Genomic DNA, 26,103 nt, shown 5'->3' on the forward strand with positions numbered 1-26,103 from the left:
TTGCTTTGTGGAGAGGCAACACTATCACTACTAACTACATCGCAAACACGGAGGGAAAGCAAGACATCGCGGCTCTGTGCCCACCAGTGTTTACTGAAAAGATGATCCGTGCAAGTCAGGGAGACACACATGAATTCATGATGCCTCCTCATCCTCATCATGAATATTCCCAAAAAGGCTCTTCCCTGATCTGTGGGAGATTCTTTTCTTTTGGGTACAAGCGAGGACCCCCTTCCCTTTTTCACCGTCCCCCTTAAATCCACCCATTCACTGCTTATAGGCCCTGATCTCCACATGAAATGATACCCCTCTTTCTCCTCCACTCTCGCCCTTTAAGCACCCATATGCCAGGCAGCGAGGAGGCTGGGAAAGCCCATAATTGATCAGTAAGTCTTGGCTGAAAAAGTATGACCAAGGTCAGCCCCCCACGAAGCACGCAAAAGTGGCTTAATATACAGATTTATTGGGAAATTTAATAGGAGTTCTGCAGAGCAAACACAGCAATATGTGTTGCCAGACACTGAAACATTTTGTTAAAATAAGAAAACAAGTACAAATACTGTATTGCTATTTTCAAAAACGTATTCCCTTAATAAATGTAATTTCTTATGGTAATAAAGACGAAAATGAGGTGACTAACTCTCATATTTCTTCACATTCATTTCATTTTTAAACATAACTAGAAAAATATCTACACAACAGCTGTAGATAGTTACTTAAAAATGTATACAAATCAAACATTAAAATCAACATTGTCACAGCAGCAAGTGTTTCATTGATTAATTGTATTGCTTTAATTAATTTTCAACAGCATTCCTTGTACAGTACCGTGGTGAATTTAGACGCTTTCATGATTTCTTCTTTGCATACAATGAAAGACGTATCTTGAGGAAATGAGCGTGAAGATTTTATAGTGATATAGAATCAATCAACGGACACAGACATTGTTTTGATTCTCTGATTAACTAACGCACGGTCTTGCTCTCTTTCTCATACACACACACACACACACACACATGTACTCACAGTCGCACACGCACACTCAGTTCTGCTTCTCTCTTCCACAGGAAGAATTTCAACTGAAGCAAATTCAGAAATTTAGCAGTGGAATGTTTTCCGTCTTAGAAATACAAACGTAACAGTTATGTTTATAACATTTTAAGTGTCTCGTGTCTTTAAATCGTTATGACCTTAAACTGTTTGACAACTTTTAGATTTAAGTGGCAGCTATTGATAGGCTATGTTTTTATTTTCATTGAAGGAGAAATATTCATCCAGTGCTTTTATGCCAACATATTCCCCACTTCTACCCACCGAGCCATCTTTAAACTTGGCCTTCATTTTCATCTCTACGACACACCTCTGAAGTTTAATGACGAGAGGCAAAGTCCTCAAAGCCTCTGTGGTAGTTTCTGCTACGGTCAAAACGTCAAAAAGTCAGAACGTTAACTCCTCACGTCTATTCCTAACCACTTTTCTTTGACCTCAATGGAAAACATCATGAGCTCAAGGAAAGATGAGAAGAAGAATTCATAAAGATTTAAGGAATAAACAACTGTAGTGCTCAGAGAGCCCGACTCCACTTCACTAAACTACGTAACTATGATGCAACGGTGGATGTCACTGACGTGGGTCTGCCATGACACAACTACGACGAAGAAGGACGACAAAAAGCGCACCGAAGACATTATCCTATTTGAAATATATTAGAATTTAGCATGCAGGCAACATACGGAGCTCCTTCTGGAGCGGCCTGCTTCAGTCATGGTTTGTAGAGAGAAACCGAGGTCCTTCCCTCCTGCGGCTGTCACAGCTCACAATCAACACTGCTTCCAATAGAAGCCGACGATTAACGTGTGCAATATCTATGAAACTATCAATATTTCAGATACAACCTTTCGGTTATTTTTTGCTTTTTAACAGTTTATCATAGGACTAGCTTTTTTGTCTTTTTTTTAACTGTCGCTTCTTGTTATTGAGAATGATCATTTGTTCATTGACAGTTTGCTATATTAACTGTTAATTTTATTTCATATTCTTGTTCTGCTTTCTTACTTATTTGTTACATGTTTTAAGAAAATAAATACATTAAAAATAAAATAAAACAAAATGTTTGTCACTGTCTATTCATACTTATGAACATGAATCCCATTAGTTTATGATTGTATGAAAAGAATTGTTCAACCTGTGCAAGATAGGCATATGGTTTATTTTAATGGACGGCCGAAAGGTGCGTCACTTTAAATGTTGCCACCGCAAGGAATTGTGAGGCGGCATTATCTTCTTTCCTTTGTGTATCCTAAACTAAAGGAGCTAAGAAAGGAATTAAAGCATTGGTAGCTAAGTACATTTGAGTTAGTAATCATCTTAAAGTAATAGTTTAACATTTTGGGATATATTGCATACTAATTTCCTTTGCTGAGAAGAATTCCATATTTCCCAAAATGTTGAACTATTAGAAGCCTCTGGCTCCAGTTCCAGCAGTGTGACAAGTGCAGAGTGTTTTATCCTGATGAGGTCAACCGAAACAAAAGATAACTTTCTGTACGAGCAGCTCAGTCGGCCATTCGTTGCAATAGGACGCCTCACCTTCATGAGGCTCCTGGATTGGCCCGCCGGTTCAAAGTCCCACGCACATCATCTGACCATCTGTCACATCATCTGAGCTCAACTCAAGCTAAAGTTTGAGGTTTAGTCTGTGCAGTAGCTTGTTGGTCACGTTGGTGTCAGAGGGGGGCATCGATGTGGGATTGTAGATCGCTGGCGTAGGTGACAGTGGAGGGTCTGGGAGGCCAGTCGGCGTCGCCCTGCAGCTCCAGGGCCAGCTGCATGTAGAGCACCCTCGGGGGCTTGTTTCTCCGACAGAACAACCAGGAGAGGAAGGACGAGCCCCAGCGATCATTGGCCTCCTGGGAACACGTAAAGTATGAAAACAGTCAGCAATAAACATGTCTCTCCATAATCTCTGCTGAATGCAACACTGAGCCTCTTCAGGCATTTGATCAAAGCACCTAATGTATTATGCAGGGAATACAATTAAAGTTATTACACTGCTTATTGAATTATTATTAAGAGCTTATATAAATAATGTTTTGTTAATTTGCAGTTACAAGTTTCTGCCCAAAGGACCACAGATTCATGAGATCAGCCAACACAAAGACCAAATTAAGTAGTAGTTAGACTGAAAGATGAGCTATTGAAAAACAACATGTAAGAGTCACTTCAATTCAATTTTTGGGGGATTATTTATGCAGCATGAATCAAGTCATCGAAGAAAAAAAAGGAAGCAAGAGAATTAGAGAGTTAAAAGTAAAACCAAACCAAACAAAAGTGCAGTGAAAAGCTTCCCAACCTGAGGCGTGTCAGCAGAGAGCGGCTCTGTGGGGCGACTGAGCCCCTGATTGCATCTGAAAACTAGCCTCCGCAAGATGATGTCAAGGATCAAAATCTACGGGAGATTTCAGTGGTAACTTCAGAATATGCTGGTCATGAAGATTGAGATTATAGCCACAGAGAAATAAATCATAAGGAAACTTGGAAAAGAACATTGACGCATTGATTCAATTTCTTAAGACAGGGAAAAAAAATAGATGCATGCAAGTCCCGGTGTTCTAATCAAAAGAGCAGCTCAGTCCCAGAGAGGGCGTGACGTCTCGTACCTCCAGCGTGAAAGACACAGCCGCATTCACGATGACAATAATGACCAGGGTAACGCGCCAGTCATGGGGAACACACACGATCTGAGTGGAGGCAGAGCAGCAGGAAGAGAGCACTGAATGCAAAACCACACACACACACACCATCAAACTCATGCACCTTCCCAGCAGCCACTGTTACGCCTTCCCTCTTGTTTCAAAGCGTTTCTACTTTCATGTTTCTGCTGTTCAAATCTACAACCGGGACATATGTTATATCTTTTAGAGCAGGCAGTGCGATGAAAACAAAACCGCCCAAAATTTGAAAGACTAAGTTTACCTCCAGGAAATTGTCGATGGCAGGAACCGGATACAGCATGATGAGGAGGACAAAGGTGTACAGGCTGATGCAGGACAGCATGAACGGCCCTGATGGAAAACATTTAGGGATGCCAGCTTGAATGGTATTTTCAACTTGCAAGTATATCACACAGAAGTGATTAGTGCCAGTAGAGATTGTAAAACATTTGTTTGTCATTCTCATATTGAAGTGGTAAATAAATGGCTTTAAAACAGGAGTGGATGCATAATAAACTAATTATTCTAATTTGGAAAACTGAATTTAAAGCTTTCTGTATGACATAACGTCTTTAATACCTCTTTTATTCTAATTGTAATATTGTTTTAAGCATTGTATAAAATAATTTTTTTGACCTTGTTCTGTGCTTATTTTAATCGCTTTCCATACACATCGCTCTGACGATCGCTCAACGCTACAGCACAATCAATAAGTCTTACAGTTCTTGTAGCTCGGCTGTCTGAAGGGCTTTCCTTTGGAGAAAATGATGGCTACAGCCAAATACTGGAAGGAGGAGACGTAGAAGAGGGTGGTGTTCTCGTAGTTCTTGATGTTTTTGTGGTCGTGGGGGCTCGTTACATTCCGGCTGTGAGAGAGACCGGAGCTGGAAACATTACAGGCACTGAAGGAGGAGAGAAAAAGAGAGTTAATGCAAACCTCTGGAAAGTTCTGCATTCAGAAATTAGGAAAGAAAAATAAGCCAAAAGATGTCAGACTTGTTTTGCCTTCATTACGACGGCTTTTCTTCTGTTTGTCTACTGATCAACTTCCTTTAATTAAAATATGTTTCTAACCAGGATTTCCCAGACAGACACTACATGAATAAAAACAAGGCAGTAGACACGTCAGAGTAGTAATAAAACAAATTGGATGGATAAACAATGAATTATGTTTGTATTCTTTTCATTAGCCGGACAGAAGAATACTCACTATGTGAACGAAGCCTGACAATCACACTGAATTGCCAACTGGCTTCCCTCATTATTTTGGTTTCAATGTTTTTCTTTATTGGGGATGTGGGCAGCAATAATAGTTTGGAACCAGCGTGAAGTGTGCAGTGAGGATAATATGTCCCCAGACAGAAGACTGTATACAGTAGGATTTACATACATTTACCAACAAGTGAATTTCTGATTCATCATTAGTCTGGCGCTCCTCTCTGGTGTGTCACTCACTCCGACTGAGGCGTCCATGTCTCATACCAGCTCTGCTGACGTACCAAGAGGAAAGCCAGGACCTGGAAGACCAGGCAGGTGAGGATCTGGGTCAGAACTGAGCAGAGTAGCCGGCCGGAGATCAGACTGGATGGCGGGCGGCGCCACACCAGCTCCTTCCATGCCGGGTTCAGACTCACTGGAGACAGAAGTTTCTGCGTGTTAATAACAATAAAATAATCAAATCGCCATCAAATTCAAACATTGATGAAAAGCATTGTTTTTCATGCTACTCACTTGTGAATGCAATGATGAGAATGATGGCGATGTCAATGAAGAGGAACTGGAAGTCTCCCAAGTTGCTGAGAATCTACAATATAGGAAATGAACAGGAATCACAGGAATGGATGTAAAACCCTTAAATCTATAAGACTCACTGACTTCAGCTTTAATGTAAATCGTCACAATCAATGCATTTTCCTGAAAGCCTTCCCTTTCCATTATCCTGCCCATGTTGAACCTTTGCATGCAATGTGGGAACCATTCACGTGTCAATGGTACAAACATGCAAGCTAATAAATCTTTAATAACATGTAAACAACATGTTGTTTTCATCTCATCACATTTAAAACACCACGGACATGAATAAACACCAATAACTGTGCAGCTGGAAACATCATACTACATTCTCAATGAGGAAACAATTCAAAGTCTGTCCCTTCCTAATTTTGTTTTGCATTTAGTTGAAGGTAAATCAATGCAGCGTGTTTACCGAGTAGAGCAAGGTGACACTGAGGTACTGGATGACGCTGTAGAGAGCCATGAACTTGAACACGCAGAACGATGTTATGAGGGCAGCTCGGCCCTCTCTTAGGAAGGCACGACATTGAGAGATGATCAGAATGAACAAAAAGAAAGTTAAAAGGACAATGTTCATAGCTGCCACCAAAATGTAAAAGTCAAACGGAAAATGTACATTTGATTCCATCCAGATAAAAAATAAAGGTCCACTATCAAACCAAATAATTATTCGTGTATTAATGGAACTGTAAACTGTATCCGCGTCATGACACCCCTGGTGGTGAGTGACAGAACTGATGCAATGATGTTGGAAAACATGTGGAAAACATTTTGGTGTATTTCTGAAATGTTAAATTCTGCTACCTGATGAGGTTGGGGACACAGGAGATGTTTGAGGTGGTGGAGGTGAAAGGTGAAGCAACAGAGGCCTCTAGCTCAGACAGAGAGATCCCACTGTGAGCTCTCTTCAAAGCCTGAGACAGAGATACATCTTAAATGGATTTATCACTTTTTATTAAAATATTGGCAATAAGAAGTGGAGTCACATCTTAATTTGTATAATTTGATTTTTCAGACCTTTACTACATTTCAGTTGGAAATATTTTACATTTTGGATATTACTTTAAGAGCTTCATGCGAGTAACTTATACAAGTAAATATAAGGTTTTACATCAGAAACATTACGTGATGTTATATATGGATGGATGTAGATGTCTGGATATACCACTTACAACTATTAAATTGTACAAACATTTCAACACTCACACAAAAAAATTTTTTCTTTATTGTTGGGTATTTGACTATTTTTCAAACGTGATGATGATTTATTTTTTTCGTAAAGGAGCAATCCTCCACCGCTTTCACACAGTCTTTCTGTCACTTTTTCTGCAGAGCCTAAGAGCCAATTAGACACCGGCATGTGAGCTGGTGTACAAAGGTGTCATTAGTCTTATAAGTGATGGGATGAAGTATATTGAGAAGTTATGATTGGTGTGTATATTAAATAAAAATAATCCATACTTACTCCACAATCATTTGCCCCATCACCACACATCCCAACAGTGTAGCTGTGTAAGTGGGTGAAAGTTGTACATTTGCCAGTGGTGATGAATCTTTTCAATCAAAGGATTCTCAACAGATATAAATTAAAGCCACAAACAAACAAGAGACTCACTCAATGCTCTGCAAAACTTCCACCAGCTGAGTTTTCTGGTCTGGAGCCATGCGGGCAAACACAGTGCCTCTGAGCACGAGCTGCAGCGCCCCCAGGCGGAGAGACAAAGAATTACAACACAATCCAAACGATATGCTATCATTGCTGCAAGTAAGACACACACAACAACTGCTCCTAATGTAAACCTAATACCAAACTGAACGTGTGTGTGTGTGTGTGTGTGTGTGTGTGTGTGTGTGTGTGTGTGTGTGTGTGTGTGTGTGTGTGTGTGTGTGTGTGTGTGTGTGTGTGTCTGAAGATGAACCTGCACCTTTTGGACGAGCTGAGGGAAAAACTCTGTGACAACAGCGAAGGCCCTGCCAGTCACAGCAAAGTGATAGCTTTGTTCCTGCTGAGTAACTCTCTGGTCATGTACCCCGGGCTCCAGGTTGATCTCCACAGACTGAAGGGGAAAACAATGAGTCAGTATAACTAGAACACCAGAAAACTTTTTATCTTGCATGACTTAAATAAATGTAACAGGCTCTGCAATAATGAACGACACAAAGCATTTTCAATGGTTTCAACAAACTCTTAAATTAGCTTGTTAAAACATTTGACAACATTTGAGCTTGAGGCCTAACTAAGGGTGCAGGTCATCATTTTGTATTCAATTATCTTAATAAGCATATTCATTATTGTGTCTTGTGAGGCCATAGTGACCTTTAAATACCTAAATCTAATAATTCATCCTTGAATGCAGGTGGACATTTGTGCTCGATTTGAAGCAAATGCCTCCCGACGTTCCTGAGATATCACGTTCACAGGAATGGATAACGTGCCGACGGGTCAAGTCATAAAAACAAAAGCCTATCGTGATAAGCTCAAATTGTTTTTGGACCAGTTTTGAGGCTAACAAAGATAGATAAAACACATATTCTCTCCAATAAACAGGATACCTATATCTATACTTAGAGGCTTTTGGTCTCACCTGATTGCTCTTGTTGGTCTGAGCTGGGTTTTCAGTGTAATGCCATGTGATACTAGCAGGGTGGAAATCCTTAGGAGGCGCAGCATCTGCAATTATGACCCGCTCATGTACACGGACCATCCCACAATCTCGAGCCACAGATATCGCCGTCAACATGTTGTCACCTAACAGAGGATAATAATAAGATAACACACTGATGTTGGCACTTATGGATGATCTCCTTTACATATCAGCTGTCGATGCATTGATAACAAAACCGATTTACCTGTGACCATCAAAGTGCGGATGTTAGCTTGCCGTAATTCAAGTAAAACCCCAGCAGTCTCCTCTTTTATTTTGTTCTGCATGATGATCAAACCAAGGAACTCCATGTTGGTTTCTATCAGGACCCTAAAAGCAACACATATAAACAATATACAATACATCATCACGACACTATGTATTCACTCATATCTTACAAAGTGCATGTTTCAAGTTACTTGATATAACGGGATGTATTTATGTTAAATATATTTACTCAAGTTAAATATGTCCTACATTTAACAGATTTAAGACCTCAACAGTCAGAAATGATTTGCGTTGCTTTTAATAAAAGCGTCACATGGGCTTGTTTTCTAGCAATACAACCAAACAACTAAATTATATTTCATATATATTGATATATATATGTATATTATTATATTTTGGTGCATCATGATATGGTTGAGGTTTGTAGGAAAACTGACGATTTTAATGCTTCTTCTTCGATGGATTTCTTCCGGCAGGTAGTTGTGACAAAATGGTCTAGCAAGCAGCTTGCAGTGTGACTCAGAGATAAGTGACACCACAACCTCACATTACCTCACATTCTTGTACAAGCAGCACTGTACATATGTGGACCATATATCATCTGATCTATGTTTCTCCAGTTATCCGTGGAGCCAAGTCCTCCAGATATCAAAACAGGAAACACAAGCTATTTCAGCGAAGGCTGACTTGGAACAGTTAGTGATGTGACGTCCGTGCCAATAGCTCTGTGCACGATGTTATCTGAGGAGGGAGGAGTACCTGCTGAGGCTCTGGACTTTGTGCCAGGAGAGTTTTGACTCCAGCTGCCGATGTGCCAGGGCAATAACCCTGAAACCTTGCCTGGTGTAAGTCTCCAGAGTCTCTGTGAAGCTCTGTGGGACTGAAGAGAGCGACAGAGCCATGTCAGTCTGGCCTTTGTTAGACCGGGGCAGCATGTGGACGAGAAGTAGAGGCCGTAATCAAAGACACTGAACAACTTGTAATACTTGATTGTTGATTACTTTGTGTATCCTCGAAGTGATGACAAATAAAGGGAGGAAATATCCACCCAAACCTTTAACATAGGGGGAAGGGTCAAACCTGTGTGCGGTCTGCAGAGGCTGACCACAACCTCCGGTGCTCCTTTCAAGAAAGCATGCATGTGTTTTTCCCCGAGCCTCCTGATCACCACACTCATCCTCTGCAGGGTCGAGGAGAAGGGGAACTGATGCACAATACCGATCTCACAGGACTGAGGAGAACAAGACACGCAGTATACATGTTCAGAGCAAAAACAACAACCTCAAATCACTTTTTATTTCAACTTCAAGAAATGCTTGAGTGTTAGATAAGGAGATTATTCTCTCATGTCTGCATGTTAAAAATGGAATAACAGCAAAGAGTGTTAGCTTAGCTTAGCATAAAGGCTGAAAACAATGGGAAACAGCTAGCCTGACTCTGTAGAACCAGCTTTCAACACCTGTAGTCATGTCGTCACTGTGAGGTTGTTACTGCCTCTAACCAAGAAAGAGCAGGCCACCCCCCATGAAACCACAATATACCGTGTTTACACATTGAATGAACATGACATAACGGGTTAATTAGTGAGACCCTGTTTCTAGTCTTTATGTTATGCTAAGCTAACCAGCGGCTGGCAGTAGGTTCATAAACATAAAAACATGAGTAGTATCAATCATTTCATCTCACCCTCGACAAGAAATTGAATACCGGTATTTTGCAAAATGTCAACCAATATGCTGTAAAAAAATGAATTGAAAAAAAGACAACTTACTGATAATTCAGAAAGCTCCTGGGGGGAAAACAAGGATGTAATTATGTTATAATTTGGGGTCAGGCAATTATAACTATATTATTATTACAGCTATAAAAAATATATACAGATCACAAAATAATGACGTTGTTCCTACCAAGTCGGTTCGGATTTATCCCAACCAGAAACCGTGGATAAATGGCGATGTTCGCGCTGCACTCCGCACGCGTAACACCGCCTTTGACTCCGGGAATATGGTGGAATACAAAAGAGCCCGCTACGACCTCCGTAAGACCATCGGCTCTGCCAAGCGGGAGTTCAGGAACAAGGTGGAGGAAAAGCTCAAGAGCCATGACGTGAGAGGTGTGTGGAAGGGGCTACAGACAATCACGGACTTCAGAGGGAGAACCAGCGGTGAAGAGAACTCCTCTACCTCCCTCCCAGGCGAGCTAAATACATTCTTTGCTCGGTTCGACGTGAACGGCAGCCCGCCGAAGGCAGCGCTGCCCGAGGAGACCAGCCTGCTGATCATCTCAGAGGCTGGCGTGCGCAGAGCCTTCAAGCGGGTGGACATCCGGAAGGCGGCAGGTCCCGACCACATCCCGGGCGCCCTCAGAGCATGTGCAGACCAGTTGGCAGGAGTCTTCGCAGACATCTTCAACCTCTCCCTGTCCCAGGCTGTTGTTCCTGAGAGCTTCAAGATGTCCACCATTGTGCCTGTCCCCAAACACCCCAAGGTAACCTGCCTGAATGACTGGAGACCCGTAGCCCTCACCTCGATTGTCAGTAAATGCTTCGAGAGGTTAGTCAAGGACTTCATTTGTTCCATGTTGCCTGCCACGCTGGACCCATGGCAATTTGCATATCGTCAAAACAGATCCACCGACGACGCAATTGCCATGGCACTTCACACCCCTTTCCCACCTGCCGAGGAGGAACTGTTGTGTGCGAATGCTGGTTGTGGACTACAGCTCAGCGTTCAACACTATTGTTCCCGCCGAGCTCGACACCAAGCTCAGAGGTCTAGGCCTGCACTCTACCATGTGCAGCTGGATACTGGACTTCCTGTCGGGCCGCCGCCAGGTGGTGAGGATGGGCAGTACCACCTCAGAGCCGCTGACCCTCAACACGGGAGCCCCTCAGGGATGCGTGTTGAGCCCTCTCCTCTACTCCCTGTACACCCACGACTGCACGGCCATGCACAGCTCCAACGTCATCATCAAGTTTGCTGACGACACAACAGTGTTGGGGCTGATCACCGACAACGACGAGACAGCCTACAGGGAGGAGGTTGGATCACTGGTACAGTGGTGCCAGGAGAACAGCCTCGTCCTCAACGTCAAGAAGACCAAGGAGCTGATCGTGGACTACAGGAAGCGGAGAGGAGAGCACACCCCATCTCCATAGACGGAGTTGCAGTAGAGAGGTCAGCAGCTTCAAGTTCCTCGGCGTGCACATCTCCGAGGACCTCACATGGACCACGCACACCACTCACGTGGTGAAAAGGGCCCAACAACGCCTGTATTTCCTTAGGCGACTGAGGAAATTCAACATGGCCCCCGCATCCTCAGAACATTCTACACCAGTACCATCGAGAGTGTTCTGACAGGTTGCATCACCGTCTGGTACGGGAACTGCACCGCCCTGGAGCGTAGGGCACTACAGAGGGTGGTGCGGTCGGCACAGTACATCGTTGGAGGTGAGCTTCCTCCATCCTGGACATATACACCAAGCGGTGCGTGGCCAGGGCCAAACGGATGATGAAAGACAATAACCACCCCGCCACAAACTGTTCACCCTTCTACCGTCAGGCAGGCGATACCGCAGTATCAAGTGCCGCACAAACAGACTGAGGGACAGCTTCTTCAGTCAGGCCATCAGGCTGCTGAACAAGGACTGAGACCCTCATTAACACTATACACCAGAACATATTCTGTGAATATCTATGGCCATGGTGTATATTTTATTACATTGTTTATATATATATATATTGTATATATATATTGTATGTATATACATATATATATATATTGTCTCAAAAAAGTGTATATTTTATTACATTGTTTTATATATATATATTGTCATGATGTATATTCTATTACATTGTTTTATATATATATATTGTTAATACTTTCTTCTTTTTTTGTGGATATTGTATAGTTTATTCTCATTCTTATTCTTTTTTTAGTCTGCTACTGCTGTCGGGTGTTTTGCACATAAGAATTTCACAAACCGATTATACTTGTATAAAAGGGGATGTGACAATAAAAACTTGAAACTTGAAACTTGAAACTTGATGTTACTGTACCATGTTGTGAGTTAGTGGATTGTTCTGGTTGGCTTCAGGGACCGAGTGCTTTGGAGGTCGCACCACTGTGGGCATTATGGGATTGTGAAGGGCAGTCTCTTCCTCTGTGGGCTCCTCTAGGATCTAACAAAAATGAACAAAAATGAGATCATACGATATCTTTTTTAAGATGTCGAGCTTGCAGACTTCTCTAGAGTTAGTATAACCGTAGTCCAGGCATCTTCTGCTGCTCAAGCTGAAGCATCCAAGGCACCAGACTGTAACCACTTTAGCCAAGTAGAGACCGGTACACTAGCTAGTTGTGGTGCCAGTGACTCAGAACATAAGGTGTAAACATTGCAAATCTTTGCTTACCCATCCTGTAGCGCTGAACATCTTGAGGTCTAAAGGGTCTCCGGAAAGCACGCCCTCAATCTTGGTCAGTGAGTGGCAGGTGGCCATGCCGGCCACAAACACACTGTTAACCAGACTTTCTATAGCTGCATCAGCCTCTGGGAGAGAAAATCTGTCATAGGAAAGGAGGAGAGAATAATAATACTGAATTCAGTGGCGGATGCTGAATCTAATTAAAAAGGTCATTTCAAAACTATGAAACGTCCTGTGAGAAATATTAATAATCTACATAAAAACATAGTGCTCTTTTACTGAATACAGTTTTAGGCCTCTGTGAATGTTTCTTTCTCCCATGTACTAGAAGGTAGGTCGACTAAAGCAGCCACAATACTCTCTTTCAGATCTCTCAGGTGTGTCAACTGAACAATCAACTGAGAAAATGTATATAGCTAAAAAAGGCAAACAGGAATATTATTTTTGGGGTAATCAAGCTAATTAAATACCGAACAAATCATCGCATTCCCACAAAAAAATCATGGATTTATTTGTATGAATCAGTTTTTTGGTTACTCTTGTAGTTAAACTCATACAGATGTTTTTGCAAAAAGACAAGTAATACAAGAGACTCTCTCTTACCTGCCACCTTCAGCTGTCTGGACGCCCCACAGGTCCAAACCGTCCTCGGTCAGAGTGCCAGTCTGAAGGAAAACATACAAACATTTAATGCACAAATAGTATTACCGTAATCACGCCTCAGAGGAGGAAATCAATGCTAATAAGCCTCAATTCTCAGAGGTACATAAATTGATTCTGTCTTGTGTTTGAATCAGAAAAGTAAAATAATATAATTAACTTTCTTAATCTCTGATTTTTGTCAGTATATGAATGAATCGGTTTGTTTAAATAAATGTCTCAAATGCCAAAGCCCAAGCTGCCAATTTGCTTTTTTGGTGAGACCAACATCATCTAAATGTGTGATGTTGATAGTTGTAAAACCATGAAGTCATCCTCCTGTGACTTGAAGTGGAAGTGGAAGTGGGTTCGGATGTCTCGTAACTAAACTTCATGGATTCTAAGTCAGGACTTTCTTCAGTCCAAGTTAATAAATCCCAGAAACGATGATAGGATAGCAACATATGACGGTTCAGACTACCTTGTCAAAGCAAACCAGGTTCAGTTGACCACACATGTTGATCCTCTGAGGACTGATGCAAAAGATGCCGACGCGCTTCAGACGACGCTGCGCGTACACGATACCAGCTGTCATGGCCGCCGGTAAAGCGGGGGGCACGGTGATGGTGATGATGTCCAGGGATTCAATGATGATGGTTTTAGCTGGAACCTGGATGAGATCGATGAGGACCCGCCGGTGACTGACAGAGAAGGATTTATGTAGGATGATAGGAGCCTAAAGTCTCCTTGAGATACAGCATCCTAAATGAAACCTTCCAAGGTGATCTCCTCTCACGCTCCAGAAGAATAGGTTACCTTGTTCATGATACTGAGGATGATGGTGTAGATGAAGCCGATGCCTGCCACCCCCACCAGACACAACAAGAAAAGGTACGCATCGCGGTACAGCTTGAAGTCAGTGGGTTTAGGGTGGAGGATGGAGCGCACAAGTTGGCCTTTCTCTGTACTGAAGCCTGTGGCAACACATAAGGGAGGACATTTGATTTCTTTACATCTTCTTGCAGAGGCTGATTATGTTCAACCCTGAGGACAATCAATCTCTGAAGACTGATGATCTCAGTCTTCAGAGACTGTCTCCCCTGTTTCACCTGTTCTGACTACAACCGCCTCCACCAGCTCTCCAGCGTAGAAGCGCGTCTGGATGACGTGCGTCCCACAGAACAGGGTGTGTCTTTTATGCTCCTCCATATTGAAGCTCCTGGCCGCCTCCTCGCCTGAACTGGGCAGACTTGTCTTGGTAACTGGCACGCTCTCTCCTGAAGATGAACAGAGGATTAAAATCAAATAAAACATCTGAAAACAAAACAAAAGCTGCAGAGTTGTGAGCACTTAAAAATAATCAATGAACCAAAATATTGCACCAAATCAACAAAGTTGCCATGGAATGTGACAAAATTCTTTTTTTTGGTTCACTTTCAAGAATTCATAGTTTGAGTTTAATTGAAATAACTAATGCTCTATTAATATAACCAGCATGTTCTGTGTCGTTTACATTTGGATGACAGAGAGATAGATTTCACAGCATAGTTACCTTTGTTATGTTGTTATTTGTGACAGACATTCAAGTTAGTAGGTATCTAAAGATGTAGGTTTCAAGACCATATTTTGAAGGTCTTGTCTTGGAATCTACCGCATCTTTAATTTGTTTTGCCTCAAGGAATATGGACTCTATTTCAATAGTGGAAATGTCACTAAATTGTGATTTTTTTTAAATGTATTTGTTATCATAACTGTGATTGCCCATTGACCGCAAAGGAAAGTTCCCACACATTTAATTCACCTCTGCAATGACTTTTGATTATTTGACCAAGATATGTATCATGTTCACTTATACATACATACTTATAAAGTATGTATGAAAATAAAAGGGTACATGTAGAAGAATCTTCATTTGTTTTCTGTGGAAACAAGAATCTTTCAGATCAATTTGAGAAGTGTCTCTGGTTTACATGTTGCCCATTTTATCGTAACTGTGTCCGTGTGGGACTCGCCCCACCTTGGTCAAGACAATAAAAGACCAGTTCTCTCTTGTCTGTCTAAATGATCAAACTAAACTAAATAGGATAGTTAGGATGAACCTTGGAGATAGTTGTTTGACAAAAAAATCTTAACTCAAAGTCCATTTGCTAGCTTTTCCCAAGACGTTCAACATGAGGACTCCATGAGAACTGAGTAAGGTCCGTCTGCTGATGAAGACCTTGAGATGCAGTGAGAAGCTCCGGGAAAAGCTAACAAGTACACATTGGGTTAGGATTGTCTGTGTGATAGTAGAAGTAGAAGGATATACGACCTGTCAACATGCTTTCATTTACAATGCAGGTCCCATGTACGAGCACAGCGTCGCAGGGCATGACCATCCCGTTGGCTGGAATAATGATGACATCACCAGGCACAAGATCGGTTGACATGGCCTGTTCAATATCTAGGAACAACATCAAGACAATGAGCAGTGGAGATGAGACACACTCTCTTTGCTGGGAATCATGAGAAAACGACCGGAGATCAATATTGTGAATAATATATTAGAAAATAAAAGAAACAAAAAATGACTTAAATACAAGACTACACACCATCGCAACATTAACACATCAACATTAGTCATTCTTGAATGTTTGACGGTCTTGTTTTCACAAATAGCCAGAAAGTAAAACATGCCTTTACTTCCTCTGCACACTGAAACACGGATCACGCTGTGTGCCGACACCATGTCGTGCAGCATCACGTATTGCTGGAATAAGAGAGACGCAGTATCACAGAAGACTTCTGCAGACCCTCAAGATGCTGAATACAGACTTCTTTGGACAAGATTATGAAGGGCATTCCTACAACAACTGCTTTTCTTTTATGACTCACCTTTTTAATGGTGTACAGTGAGGTAGCTATTGAAATCACAGACATAAAAACTATGGCTGTAGCATAATAGTAGTAGTCCTCAGCACTCCAAAGGATGACACTGAAGAACTGGAAAATGTAGAAGGGATTCAAGACCTGATGGAGGAAAAGAAGGAAACACATAAAAGATTAGCATTGATGATGTTAGTATGATAAAAACTAAAAGTAGAAGATGTGATGTTAGAGCTCTGAACTCACTTCCTTCATGAGGAGCTTGAATAGAGACGGCACCCTTACGGCAATCTCATTCACCCCAAAAAACAACCTCCTAATAGAGAAAAAGTCATTTTCAGCAATCTGTAACTTTAACATGTCACATGCCTGCGGGGCAGTGTATATGTGGATGCTTGCTCTTTGGTAATATGAAAAATTAAACATTTAAATTAGTGTATGAGATGAGAGAACATGTACAAATCTGTGTGTACCTGTAGTCCTGCCGTGTTTTAGAAAGTCCAGGGCTATGGTCAGAGTGGATGTCTGCACAGCTCACCTTCACATCCTCCAAGCCTCTAGAAGAGTCACACACATTCATTTCTACTGAGCAACACCAATTATGCATACTGTACCAACTATTCAATACCAGTCATTGACTTTATTTAGCAAAGATATAATAAACTATTTCCAAATGCAAGCACATTGTTTTTCGTCTGGACTCTTACTTGTACAATTCAAAGTTCTGCATCATATCATTCCAGTAGTATTTAGTACTGTGGTGGGTGAAGTAGTGGATCTGAGAGGGGGAAGGAGATAGTCAGATATTGACTGTGACAGAACTTTACAGACATACTTCAAAACCCGCCAATTAGTGATCGGGATACTCCTTATAACCGATCAGTCACTCAGATTAATAATAATTCTGGAATTAGCATCAGGTGAGGAACAAATAATGAAGAGGAAAGAACCTCCACTGAGGTACCTGAAAAGATTGTTTCAATTTCCCATGATGCTCGTTGAGCACAGCGCTGATGCCGTGGTCTCCGCCTCCGTTGGGTCGTTGGGCCGTGGACTGCAGGTCCAAGCTGTCAAAGGGTTTCTTCCCCGGAGCCGACATCACGTGAACTTTGGCTCGAAACCACTGCTTAAACTCATCCTGTTTATCAACATCAATAATATCATTGTTCCTTGGCTGTTAGACCACAATGAATGTGTAATGTGGTGCGTAATGCGGTGTATGTGTGTGTGTGTCAAAGAATGTAACACCGGTGAGAATGATTTATGAGCGGCAGCACAAGAGAGCAGAACAATTATGTGAAAAAATAAAATGTATTCTGCCGTTTTCCTACCGTGGTCCTCAGCAGCAGTGTGTGTGCGTCCCTCAGCGAGGTGTGTGTGCAGGTGCCCTTAACACCCCACTCAGGCAGCCAGTAGAGCAGGAGCAGCAGGAGACCCCCGGAGCACACAGCACCTCCACCCACCAGGACCCTCTTCCACAGACAGGGCCGGTAACCCCACACCTCCTGCACGGCCAGACACTCATGACATCACACTCTGAGCACTGGGACAGATATACTGCTCTGTAGCTTGTGAAGAGGGACATTTAGATACAATCTTAAAACAAAGCCGATATTTTTTTACTTATTGTGGCCATGTTTCTATTTAATTTGTCGAGCAAATGTGAAGGGAACTTGTTCAATGTTGAAAAAGCATGCAGTGATAAACTGGGCTACAGAAGTTGGCGCTCCAGACTCGGCATGGCTGTAATCTGCCAGGGTAGGTATTCGCTACGTTAGAATTTGTTCGGCAAAGGCGTTTCCATCATCCATCCAAGTGTTTTTCGACAAAGAAAACACTTCAAGCGAGTGTAAAAAGTTGTTCCTACGTTTACAGCTTTTTCTGATGCAATACTTCAAAAAGTGTGTCATTGACCTAGCATGCACATTACCAGGGAGCAGCTAGATGGAATTCAGACATCGTTCATTTCATTATTTACATCGGTGCTTCCGTTTTTCTATTTAAAATAAATAAATAAAAAAGCTTGAATATTTTCTGTAACGGCTGGGCACTGTATTTATCAGCAGGTATTGGTCACATTTGGTGCTTCTGGAATATTTACAGTAACAGGACATCATCTGTGGGTTTGAGTTTATAAAAGGATGTGCTCTTCTTCATTGTAATGAAGGAACAAGTTGTCCAGTGCAAGTGTGGCTCAATGATGTCTTGTTATTTGTATAATCTATTTCAGGCTGATAAAAACAATAATTACTCGTTCCTTTTTCTTGAAAGTGACACGTGCCGATCGCCATCTTGTCTTCGCAGTGACACACTGCAGCGGCCACAAATGAGATCAAACTAATCTTGTGGTGTTTTTGATGTTTATCCGATCTTCTGCTGAAAGTCTGATGCTGAGAGGAATTGTTTATTCCATTTGAGGAAATACATATGATACTCTCATGTCTGTATGCTAATGTTATGGCTAAAGCCAGCAGCGGGTTAGCTTGCTTCGCATTCACACTGGAAACAACCGGCTTGTCCAAAGGTAAAACTCTGCCTAAGTGAATTCTAAAGCACCTGTTTGGTGGATTTTATTAACTTGGGAATAAAGAAATCAGTTTTCTCCTCTATTTCTCCAAATTACATTGTGGGGTTTCTGGGGCCGTCAATTCAAATAATATGTAATGCTACGTAAATTTAAATCCACACCGATACATGTACAAGTGACTTATTTTAAAAGGTAAATGCTACAAATCTACAAACTTTTCTTTTACGATACAAAAATGTTTAATGGTTCAATGAAAAAGACAATGTTGACATGAAAGGCATTATTAAAATGAGAAGTGATATTTACCATCTCATCCTCCAGACCCTGGTTTATAATCGTCACCTCTCTCGTCTTCATTGTGTCAGAAGTGCAACAACTGCAAAGAAAAATACTTTATTTCCTATATTTCCAACAGTTGCTTTACTCGCTGAAGCTTTCTTAACATAGAAGCTTTTCATGCTGTGTGGTCAGCTAAGATGTTGCAACTTTAAACTCCATAAGATTCAGCTGAATGACTTCTGAAGCATAAAGGAGCCCAAACAGTGGAAGGAAGTCTGTGAATCATTCACTACATAAAGCATTAAAACACAATGTTCTATATCTACTTTGTAAATAAAGAGGTATATCTCTTCCAAGTAAAAAACACCTGACTGAACATAAACCGACTCCATATTCAAAGCTCGACGGCTCCCTTCATTGTGGTTTTCTTTCATCGAGCATTAGCCGAGATGGAGCTCGAAGTCCAGCCTCATTTTGGCTGGATTGTAATAAGTCCTTTAACGTCTTATATATAGGACTTTAAACTGAGCCTCACAACACAACCACCTGTCAAGGTGTATGTGGAGCAATGACGCAGGTCAGCAGAGGCTATATTTCATAGGAACATTTGCAATTTGCACCATTCATTTGAACATTGCACTATTTATCTATTTATTAACCTATGTTCTCTCCTTTTATATGTTGATAACCCGTTTTAAAAACTGTACTTAATACTGTATATTCTACCACCTCATGTAAAGTCCGCATTTTTATATTTTTTCTTATCATTACCTTCGCATTGAAAATGCGGAAGGTTGTTTTGATCGCCGTGTATTTATTTATTTATTTGTATGCGTGTTATTCGCATATTAAACCGAATCGCATGAAATTTGGTGGGATGATTGGTTATTATCCGGGGACCATTTGATTAGATTTTGGGATCAATCGGGTCAAAGGTCAAGGTCATGAAAAGGTCAAAATCTTCTTTTTACCATAGCGCGGTCAATTTTTATCCAATTGGCATGCAACTAATGCCAAAATGTTCATAATTCAATGCCCAATCTTGTGATATGCGAAGGTACGCACTCTACCGAGTGCCCATTCTAGTTATTATAGTGTGTTTGTACCTCTGTTGACTCAGAGCCCTGCTAAACAATTCCACTGTGTCTACTCTGGACTGTTGGTCTAGGCACAAATGGTAAATAAAAAAACCTTGAACCATTCACACATGTTTATGGAGGTTGTTTTGAAGCAAACATTTCTTGGATTACTTTAAGATACGATAATTCGTTATTAGTCCTGCAGTGGGGACATTTACAGGACTACAGCAGCAAAGGGGTAAAGTGCACACAAGACAGTAGGATCAAATATAACAGTAAACAGTCTACGGTAGCTGAATAATGTATACAATATCTACACACGCAGAGTAAACATGCCCCATCCCAACGTGAAGGCTCATGGCAGAACATAAATAAAGAGAACTCCAGTTGAAACCCTGATGCGTCTGAAAGCCAACCAGGACTTTGTTTACGATTTACTTTTCATCCAGACAAAGAGCCCAAACAAAGCCAGAGCTCCACGGGGCTGGCTTCAGGGCAACTGTTGCAGTGCGACAGCAGCCGGAGGAGTCCGGCATGTCAGACCAAGACACGTGTGCCAGGGAGCCCGTTGAAACTTGCCATCACTTGATAAGTTTACACAAAAAATTCCAGACGTATCTTAAGTCTCTCGCAGGCTTACTGAGATCAGGGAGCAAGAAGTACTTCTTAATGGATAATCGGACTTAAATTATATATGTAAAGATTACACACCGACAGAACACTTGAGTGTCAACTGTTAATCAGCGTAATAAAAGTTGTAACTCAAAGTGAAATAAGGTGTGTATTTTGTGTAGAGCAGCCGTGTGGACTGTTGCTCCGGTAGCAACACGTTTTAAAGTCAGAAGTTTCCCATCGGAGCGGAAAAACAAACATTTTACCACTGGATCCGCATCGGGTAATGACCGAGGAGCCATTTGCAGTCGCAGTTGGATTCACATATTCTCCAGAAAACAGTGTCGCAAGTTGCTGTGATACAACTAGAATCTTCTCGACAGCCGCGAATAGAAACGGTGGAATTAAGCCCCAGCGCGCGCATTGACAACTTACCGATGAGTTCATCAATGCGCAACAGGTGAGTAAACCATGGCATTCAGTGGGCTCGCGTGCAACACAGCGGCCGGAACGTGTGAAGACACGCGCCGACACAACACGGACCCACTCAGCGCTGAGACCGGACCGTCCGGAACCGGTCCATTCAGAAGTGGGAGGGAACAGGATGTGAGGTCACTGGAGGACACCGCGTTTTGGGCTGAATTCCTGCAACTTGCAACAACTCGGAACAGACAGCGGCGGATGCACGCGGCAGTGGAGCCGAGCAGATCCCGGGTTGAGCTTTCGCTGCTTCTCCGTGAAATAAAGGAAACATTTAGGGGATACCGGTCGGTGTTAGGCGGGGATGGTGTTTCAGCTCAGTGGAGAAACAGTTCAGTCCTTCTGGGTCTTTATTACAGATGTTACAACAAAACTCAGACACAGCAGGTGTGGTTTTAAAATGTGTTCGTCTTCACATTGGGAGTACATCTTTATCAACGTTTTACATGACAAAACTACTTAATGTGATAAGATATCTTCCATGTTTTCAAAAATAGTAATGACGATTAAAGATTTAAAATACAGATGACAGCCTAAATACCAATATTTCATGGTTCTTGTCAACAGCTAAGACTAACGATACGGTGCACATTTTCACCAACATGCTAATTCAACCTTGCTTTCAGATTGTTGTACATTTGAGAAATATCTCTATAATTTCCCCCAAGATTTGACGTTAGAGGTTTTCTCAAGCAAGTATGCCGTTCTTCTCCACTTCAGCCTCCTGTGGTTTGCCAGCTCCACCTTTCTTGCCTGGAATAAATGAATTTAGTTTTTAAGTAAGACAGTAAACGTAAGAATTGATTTTGATTACGGCCCTTGTAGTTTATGGAAATGAAAACAAATCAGATTAAACCAGCTCTCCATATCAAACATTTGAGCCAAATCGGCATTGCTTGTTGATCTTGAGTTGAGAGCATTGAGATTAAACAAAAATAGCTACAGTAAACATCAAAAAAAACGCAGACAGATGACAAGACTGTATTTATTTAAGGAACTGCAGAGTTGATAATTGTGTGATCACCAATAAAAGCAAACACTTTCCCATTACTAGTAGATCTTGAATTGATTAGTTAGTTCAACTAATGTGATTGGCGCAGCTTGAAACTAGCAAAAAACGACTACAACGACACTTTGATGCAGCAGCTAAACTAAAGTGTTACCTTTTTTCTTGCCCCCATCAGGAGTCAGGGGAGCTTTTACAGCAGCCGCCTGCACTGCAGGCTGTCCACCAGGAGTCAGGGGAGCTTCTGCACACGGGGCTTTTGCATAAGCCACCGTCACTTTGCTGCCATCTATCACACAGTCCTCCATGGCTACTTTGGCAGCTTTGCAGGCTTCTTCACTCTCAAAGTCCACAAAGCCAAACCTGAGAAACATGTTAAATAAAACCATTCAGTGTCAAGCATTAAACAATTATGACACTAAAAATATAACTTTAGGCTACCTACCTTTTTGAAACTCCAGTATTTTTATCCAGAGTGACTCTTGCACCGAGAGACCCTTCAAAGGCACCTTTAAGAGTCTCTGCTGTGGTATTCTCAGTAAGGCCCATCACAATCAGTGTTTTGGATTGGACTAAAGAAAAACGATTTTTTTTTTTATTAGTTAAGGATTAAAAAAACTGACTTTAGAAACACATGAAATGTATGTCTGGCTCTTGATTGGACCTATAAACAGTATATGAACAATCCTACATACATGTCTCCTCGGAATCGGCTTGCATTTGGCTGAATTGTACTCTGATAATATGTTTGAACATTTTCAGGTTTTGGGATGACTGCAAGGCCTCTGCCGCATCTGTCACAGACGCAAAGTCGACAAACGCAAACCTGCAAAAGGATTACAGAGGTTTGAGAACATTTGAATACTATATTCTTTGGGGGGGAAAGAGACCAGTGTACATGTTCTTACCCCTTTGATATGCCGTTGCACTGAGGTATGGTGACACTAACAGCAGTCTCAAATAATTTCTTGAGGTAGACTTCTTTTATATTGAGTGGCAAATTGCTCATAAACAAGGTGTTGTTTGGAGCAGCTGCAGCTGTGAGAAAGAGATATTTTGTTAATAGATGAATCCATTTATTGAGATTATTTTGAAAGAACTATTTAAAAGCTAAAGTATCAGATGATCCATCAACAGTGCATTTCTTAGTGTTCAGACTCACCTTCAGCGTCTTCATTAGCTTTGCCTTTCCGATTTGCCTTTACAACACAGTCCACCATCAAAACTCTGCCTTGAATCATCATTTTCTGTTTTTGTTGCTGAACTTTCTGAGCAATAGTTTTATCTTTAAACTCCAGAAAGGCAATGCTGTTGAAAATGGAAATTTCATTTAGTATTCATCACAATTATCCAACAATAAATGTTTCATATTTTTAAATCATCATAACCATTGCATTACTCAATCTTACCCCGTCGTTGGGCCTTCCGTTCCACCCGGAAATTGAACATCGACGGCCTGGCAGAAGATTTTCAGAATATCTTCTTTTGTTGCTTTGAACGGGACGTTCTTCAGAATCAAGGATTTGTCATCTTTGCCTGTCAAAAGTGGCACAGTACTCAAGTTAGACATTTCATTTGTATCCCCCTTCTTGAACAATATATTTTGAAATTATTGTATTGCCAGATCACGACTTCATAAATCCATTATTCTAGGAGTTAATAAATATACATTCGTTTTATAGACTCAGCAATAAATTGCCTTCTTATGGTTTTAACACACAAGCTCTAAACCGTTGTCTAAAATGGAAATTTACATAGACTTTAAATAAACATAATAAAACAATTATATTTAGTCGAGTTACCATTTTCTTCCCTTGCTGGAGCTTTCACCGGCACCTTCTCCATGCACTTGACCTTCGCTTTGGCGATCTTCATCGGCTTATCGTGCATCATTTGTCCATTTAACGCCAGACCTTTGGTCAAGTCCATCTCTGAAGCCAAATCTACAAATGCATGTTTTCTACAACATAAAAATATGTCAGAGTTTATTTAGTATTCAAAGTAGCAGCAATATTACCTCAAAATGGATGAAACAAACAATATCTATTGCACACACTGAGGGGTTTGACGGCAAACATTGTGAACAGCAAACTCACTTGGACCGGCCCAATCTGATGTCTTGAACTGGGAGACTTTGTGTCTTGAAGTAAGTTTCCAGTGAATCTTTCACTTCCTCAAATGTTTTGGTGGTGTTCAGGTTGCCTACATAAAGACAGTATCCTACGAAAAATAAGATGTGTGAGGGCAAGAGTATATATCAACTTACAGAACAAAGCATTTAGCAGTCTGTCCGAGTTCATACCATCGTTCATGAGCTTTGTTTTCTTTGATGGGGTGGTCTCACCAGAAGAGGGTGCCTTCCGTTTCCCCTTTCCTGCAACCGAATACAACACGTTATAAGAACACCATAACCAACTAAAGTGAGTTCAAATGGCAAACTGTTCACAATTTCAGGTACATTTCATATACGTTTGTAAAACATTTAAAGCCACAACACATACTGCTGATTTTAATTAATGTTTAAAATACTAAATATGTTGCTATAGTGCCAGGAGTACACTTATCCCTGTTGCACATTATTTGAGACCAGTCTAGAAGGTTTTTTGAGTATAAAGAGAAAAGAGAACAAAGACAGTAAGAACTTTGTCAACTGCAGTCATGATCTGACTTAAAGACAATGAAAACCAGCCTACTATTTTTTTAGTGGGTTACTATTATTCTTTCAAAAATAGTAATAGTAACATTTGATTGTTGTAAACATTGCTGTCCATCATCTGATAACTTGCAATAGTCAGTGGAGGAACTTCCTTTTCTAAAGATGCAGCTTTGTTATTGGCACAGCTCAGAAATATAAATCAGACATCTTTGTTCAGTACCTTGTTCGTCTTTGGGAGCGTCCACCTCCGTACCAACCATGGGTTCGCTTGTAGAGACAGTCTTAGTCTGTCCTTCTGAAATAATAAATTTAGTTGAAAAACTTTAATGTCATTGTAGAGTTCATTCATATTTATTGTAATTTTCCAATAGTTTTAAATAAATGACTTGCCAGTTTTTACATCGACTGCTTCTTCTACATCGTCCATGGGGACAACTTTGCTTTGTCTTTCACTACGCCTTGTAACCTGGAAAAAAAACGCAGACATTAGGTTAATCAACTAGTGAGCCTGCGTTCTTGTGCACAAGCATGCAAGTTAAAAAATTCAAGACAGATTCATTCGTTTTTAAGATTACATTAACACGATGCCTTAAAGTAATGGTATATGACCGTAACCATTTCCCAGGGCCCAAATGGATGCCTTCCAAACCCTCACATTCACATTATAATAGTAAATGAACGCAGCAAATCCTCAATTGTCATATGTTTATCTCGGGGACATATGTTATCCCTCGGTAACTACTTGGAAATTGTAACGTTTATCAAAATTGATGTAAACGAAATGACCCACTTGAAAATGTAAGCTAGCTTGTTAGTTTGTAGCTGCCGTTAACACGTTGTTTAGCGTGGAAACGTCTACCCAGTGCAGGTTGGAGCCTGGTTAACGTAAAAGTAAAGTAAATTAATTCTTACGTTTGTTTCTTCCATAGTTTTTCACCACGAGATCGCAACTCGTCGAAGCCGTTAAACACGTGTGTCGAGCAAAGAACATCCGCACGAGCTAGTTTTTGAGTAAGCAGTACGCATGCGCAAGTGCATCCTGGACGACGGGTGCCGCAGGGGGATCTGAGCTTTATGCGATTCATAATTACCAACTTTCGGAATCGCTCCTGAACAGAGCGACAACTCAGTGTACAGAATCACTGCTATGAGCACA

General features: G+C 41.2%; 2 protein-coding genes across 9 annotated transcripts; both read right to left on the minus strand.

The window, feature by feature from the left end:
• Nucleotides 1–443: 443 nt before the first annotated feature.
• On the minus strand, nt 444–21,479 carry LOC130198453 (polyamine-transporting ATPase 13A3-like). Of its 8 annotated transcripts, XM_056421617.1 has the most exons (33): nt 21,241–21,479; nt 19,142–19,211; nt 17,640–17,813; nt 17,273–17,446; nt 17,016–17,086; nt 16,782–16,865; nt 16,555–16,624; nt 16,318–16,452; nt 16,120–16,192; nt 15,755–15,886; nt 14,553–14,720; nt 14,260–14,417; nt 13,925–14,113; nt 13,408–13,469; nt 12,793–12,943; nt 12,439–12,561; nt 10,152–10,169; nt 9,461–9,611; nt 9,140–9,260; nt 8,358–8,482; nt 8,093–8,256; nt 7,433–7,564; nt 7,123–7,202; nt 6,973–7,015; nt 6,312–6,421; nt 5,920–6,016; nt 5,445–5,517; nt 5,169–5,346; nt 4,434–4,615; nt 3,976–4,064; nt 3,660–3,740; nt 3,353–3,448; nt 444–2,909 (listed from the first exon to the last, which is right to left on the minus strand). In XM_056421617.1, exons 2-33 carry the CDS (start codon nt 19,190–19,192, stop codon nt 2,727–2,729), a joined length of 3,738 nt encoding a protein of 1,245 aa, XP_056277592.1. In that variant the 5' UTR covers nt 19,193–19,211; nt 21,241–21,479; the 3' UTR covers nt 444–2,726. The 8 variants fall into 8 exon arrangements, with proteins under 8 accessions (XP_056277592.1, XP_056277593.1, XP_056277594.1 ...); XM_056421618.1 differs by lacking the exon at nt 10,152–10,169; XM_056421619.1 differs by lacking the exon at nt 3,660–3,740.
• A 138-nt stretch (nt 21,480–21,617) lies between these two features.
• Nucleotides 21,618–25,967, minus strand: LOC130197962 (nucleolin-like). The gene is made up of 13 exons (XM_056420960.1): nt 25,860–25,967; nt 25,338–25,413; nt 25,168–25,242; nt 24,594–24,665; nt 24,388–24,511; nt 24,094–24,251; nt 23,701–23,827; nt 23,454–23,599; nt 23,200–23,329; nt 22,987–23,117; nt 22,737–22,863; nt 22,449–22,654; nt 21,618–22,038 (listed from the first exon to the last, which is right to left on the minus strand). The coding sequence occupies exons 1-13, from the start codon at nt 25,872–25,874 to the stop codon at nt 21,974–21,976; spliced, it is 1,452 nt and encodes a 483-aa protein (XP_056276935.1). The 5' UTR covers nt 25,875–25,967; the 3' UTR covers nt 21,618–21,973.
• Between the last annotated feature and the right edge of the window lie 136 nt (nt 25,968–26,103).

This window comes from Pseudoliparis swirei, chromosome 8 (assembly GCF_029220125.1).
Source record: "Pseudoliparis swirei isolate HS2019 ecotype Mariana Trench chromosome 8, NWPU_hadal_v1, whole genome shotgun sequence".
Lineage (NCBI taxonomy): Eukaryota > Metazoa > Chordata > Actinopteri > Perciformes > Liparidae > Pseudoliparis > Pseudoliparis swirei.

What these genes read in the sequence shown, in the direction of transcription:
- LOC130198453 (XM_056421617.1), bottom strand. Translation starts at nt 19,192, where the DNA reads ATGAAGACGAGAGAGGTGACGATTATAAACCAGGGTCTGGAGGATGAG. An exon ending in GGCGGTTGTAGTCAGAACAG is followed by an intron (nt 14,418 to 14,552) that starts GTGAAACAGGGG and finishes GTGTTGCCACAG; the next exon opens with GCTTCAGTACAGAGAAAGGC. An exon ending in TCTCATCATTGCATTCACAA is followed by an intron (nt 5,347 to 5,444) that starts GTGAGTAGCATG and finishes TTCTGTCTCCAG; the next exon opens with TGAGTCTGAACCCGGCATGG.
- LOC130197962 (XM_056420960.1), bottom strand. An exon ending in TGCAACGGCATATCAAAGGG is followed by an intron (nt 23,118 to 23,199) that starts GTAAGAACATGT and finishes ATCCTTTTGCAG; the next exon opens with GTTTGCGTTTGTCGACTTTG. An exon ending in AATACTGGAGTTTCAAAAAG is followed by an intron (nt 22,655 to 22,736) that starts GTAGGTAGCCTA and finishes CATGTTTCTCAG; the next exon opens with GTTTGGCTTTGTGGACTTTG.